This window comes from Belonocnema kinseyi, chromosome 8 (genome assembly GCF_010883055.1).
Source record: "Belonocnema kinseyi isolate 2016_QV_RU_SX_M_011 chromosome 8, B_treatae_v1, whole genome shotgun sequence".
Lineage (NCBI taxonomy): Eukaryota > Metazoa > Arthropoda > Insecta > Hymenoptera > Cynipidae > Belonocnema > Belonocnema kinseyi.
Window position 1 is genome coordinate 49,725,524 of NC_046664.1, and position 4,061 is coordinate 49,729,584.

The 4,061-nt window shown below is 30.2% G+C and overlaps 1 protein-coding gene across 2 annotated transcripts in view; it reads left to right on the forward strand.

Annotated features, from left to right (window-relative positions):
- The window catches only part of LOC117178163 (synaptobrevin homolog 2-like), a 13,176-nt gene extending 12,530 nt beyond the window's left edge, over window positions 1-646 (forward strand). For both annotated transcript variants that reach the window (XM_033369439.1, XM_033369440.1), the window contains one exon: window positions 496-646. In XM_033369439.1, coding sequence (XP_033225330.1) covers window positions 496-521 — 26 coding nt within the window. In that variant the 3' untranslated portion in view covers window positions 522-646. The remainder of the gene's footprint in view (window positions 1-495) is intronic.
- Window positions 647-4,061: the final 3,415 nt, after the last annotated feature.

The following is a 4,061-nucleotide window of genomic DNA, read 5'->3' on the forward strand; positions in this document are numbered from 1 at the left end:
GAGCTCCAAGGAGATTATGTTGAAAAATAAAAAAAAATTTACCCAAAAAAAATTGTTTTTATACTTCATTCTAAGGACTTATTGAACTACCCTCGTAATTTGTTTCAATTATTATTCAAATTTATGGACCTTAGAAAGAAAATTTGAGGAATGGTGGTAATAATTAAAAAAATAAATTATGTTGTAAGTATTATTTAATTATTTAAATATTCGATGGCGCTAACATATTTAAGAATATATTTTAATATAATTTGTCAAAGTTTTATAAATTAAGCAAATGGATTGAGTTCATAGAAACTGAAAAGAAAACATTATTTATAATGTTTCCGAGTCAGTTTAAAAAAATGCGAAATATTTAAATGAGTTCGTAAAATAAAAACTTATATCTGAAAATAACTTGAAAAAATCGTAAAAAACGTGGAATCGTCAGAAAATTTTTTCCCCAGGATTTGAGTAGATAATCTGCTAACACAATATATTTTTTCTTTGTTTCAGTGCCTATAATTGTTAAGTATTCCTGAGGTACAAGGAGGTATACCTTATTGAACTATTTACCTCTGAATGTAATATAAATCGTTTATTAATCTTTTTTTGTAATAAGGCTGTTCAATTATGTATAATATACACACATTATTTTTATTAAAAAGTGTCATTTATTCCATTCAATTTCCTGAAATAATCAAACATCAGATGATAGTATGTAATTTGATGACGTCCTCTTTTAAACTTAGTTCCATAGCGAAGTGCGATGACCTTTTTCAAAGATTTGATCGAATTAATACTAGTTAGAAGAGACTAAATTAAAATGCTTCAAAGTGCAATTGACATTCATAAAATACGAAAGACTTTCTGTTATTTTCTGATGATAATACAGATCCCTTAAAAAATTTGACTCTTAACACCTGGAAAAAATAATGCATGTATTTCTGCAAAAAAGATTATTTTTTCGATCTTTTCTAGTAGCTTAAGGGAAAAGCACCCGAACGGCAATTGGTAGTTCTATGGTTCGATTCCCACCTTTGATCTTTTTTCAGAAAACAATATAATTAAAAAAAAATTAATTTCACATGTCAATCTAGTCTGAAAAGACGTTAAGAATTTTTGTTATTTTCTGATAATAATACAGATTCCTTTAAAGTTAGGAGCTGTCCATAAACTAGATTACCAATTTTTAAATATTTTTGTCCAAAGTGCCCCTAAAACAGGGAATATAGGGTGACTTTTCAAGAAAATAGATCAATAATATGAGAATAAATTTTCAAGAGAGCTTAAACTAGAAAAATCAACAATTTTACCGTTAAAACTGAGAAATGACCGATTTTTTATTCATTAAAAAGAGAGCTTATAATATGATTTAAAGCATACAACGTTCCTTGAGATGGATTTTCAACATTTTTATCTATACCGTTCGAAAGAAAAAATAAATATTTTTTCTCATTTATCCGACTTGGAACAGACAAATTTAAAAAATATTTATCGTTCGTATTTTAGCGCAGAGAGTTTTGGTAGAGAAATAGAATTTCACTTGGAACAGGGAATTTTTTACATAGAACGGCAATTTTTTTACGAACTGTAATTCGGATTTTTAAGAAAGGAGTTTTAAAAATCCCTGTTCCAAGTCAGAATTCGACACAATTTAAAAGTCCCCTCGTTCTTTTGCTAAAAATTATTTTTTTTTTGTTTCCAGATTCATCTCTTTTTGAAAATGTTACTACTTATAAAATAAGAAAATGATTCTAATTGAGAATAATAATATAATTTTGAAATTTCACAGACTGCTATAAATTATTGATTACTGTATACACATTTTTTTTTTAAATTATGTTTTTAAAGTCATAAACGGAGATCCTGTTATACGGGGACACCGTTGGAAGTTGGCAGCCATGATACGTTAATTGCGCCTGCGCGCACTTGTAAAAGCGCTTGTAAATTGAGCTGCCGAAAGGGCACATATACTTATTTCGCAGGGACTGGGAGGACCCTTGGTGGCTTTCGAAAACATTTTCGAATTTTAATTTTTAAAGACTATATCTAGATGTAGAATTTCATTGCGCTTCCTTTTTCCGTTAAGAAAAAAGTTGTAGCTTCTTTAGTTTTCTAATTAAAGCTAAAAGACTGGCTTTTTTATAATAATAGTTTTTAATTCCTTTCTTACACCAACTCGTGCTCAGTCAGTCAGTTTGAAGGATTTTTAATAAACTTCTCAGGGCATGTAGGTTGAAATATCCTTCGACTAATAGAGTAAATATAATTTAAAAATTTATTTAAAAAAAATTATTGTACATTTTTTTCTGATGCATAGATATTATCGGACTTCTCTAACTTCCAGCGTTTCGTTTATCGAACAAATTTGAAGCAAAAAAAAAGTTCCAGCGAGAAAGTTATTAAAAACAGTACAAAGAAGTTTTCTGAGAAAATGTTAGCCCAATCGAATTGATATTCGAGAAATTATCAACGTCTCAATTCGACAGCGGCTAGGCGACTCACGCGCCGGCCAATCGGTTTCAGATCCGATTCATAATACAGATCCCGAGCACAAAAAATAAAAACTAATCAAGTAATTAGTTGATACCAAAGTGTTATGCATAAATAAATAATAGTACATAATGTAAAATAATTTATTCATTTAATATTACGTACAATAGAATGGTTCGATTTTTGATACATATTGTATACAAGTAAAAAATAAACAACTAATATTTGACATTCAACGGATTCTTAATTCCGCGATTTTTTTAAAGTTTCAAATTCGTGGAATTGAAAAATGTGAAAGATCGAGAAAGTACATTTGTTTTTCATTCCTGTTGTAGATCCGTGACAAAAAGCCCAAACGACAAAGCGCCCGCCCAATGAGAATCGCGCGGTGTGAAACGGGCCCGCGAATCAGAGAGCGAGTAGGAACGTGCTCATACATACATAAATATCATTCGCGATGACGCGAGTCTCATTGGGCGGGCGCTTTGTCGTTTGGGCTTTTTGCAACGGATACCCTGTTGTAACAGAGCGTTAGTATTTCTTGGCATAATATTATCATTTCTTGACATGATATTAAATAAATAAATTAGTTTACATTATGCACTATTATTTATCAATGTATAATGTTTCTATACTACTTAATTACTTGATTAGTTTTTATATTTTGCGCCGGTGAACTGTATAAGTCGGTCGCCTAGTTACTATCGACTTGAGACGTTAATAATTTCTTGAATATCAATTCGATTGGGCAAAAATTTTCCAGAAAACTTTTTTGCACTGTTGTTAACAACTTTCTCACTTGAAGTTTTTTGTTGCTCAAACTTCGCTCGATAAACAAAACGCTGGAAGTTAGAGAAGTTCGATAAGCGTCCCGCATCAGAAAAAAATTAACCACTTTTTTCAAAAAAATTTTTGTATTCGTTTTGCTGTATCAGTCGAAGAACATTTCGAACTACATTCCCTAATAAAACTATTAAAAAATCCTAAAAAATAACTGACTGAGCACGAGTTAAATTGAAAAACGAATTAATATTGATTTTGTCAAATGTCAGTTTTTTTGATTTAATTAGAAAACTAAAAGAGCTAAAACTTTTTGCCCTGGGAAAAAAGATACGCAATGAAATTCTACATCTAGATATAGTCTTTAAAAATTTCAATTCGAACATGTTTTTGAAAGCTTTCGGGGGCCTCTCACTCCGGGCGAAATAAGTTTATGCGCCCTTATTCAATCCGGCAGCTTAATTGTAGGAGATATTACTTTTAATGAAAAGTGAAAAAAAAAAAAAAAACTACTTTTATGAAATATGCTCCAGGACGGCGCTATCACTTTCCAAATTCAAGGTTAATTTTTAATAGGTCACTCCGTTAGTGGTTCTATATTATCCGTCCGATACTATAATTTTTTCAACTCACTTGTAAATTTGATTTTCAATAATATTCTCTCCAATAATTACCAACATCCAATTTCCATTTGCAGTTAACCTGTTGACACCCAATTCGTCAATCCACTCCCATAATTAGGGGATATTTTTTGTCAGGATTAAAATATCTTTATGAAAGAAGTTTAATAATAATTAGACAAATTA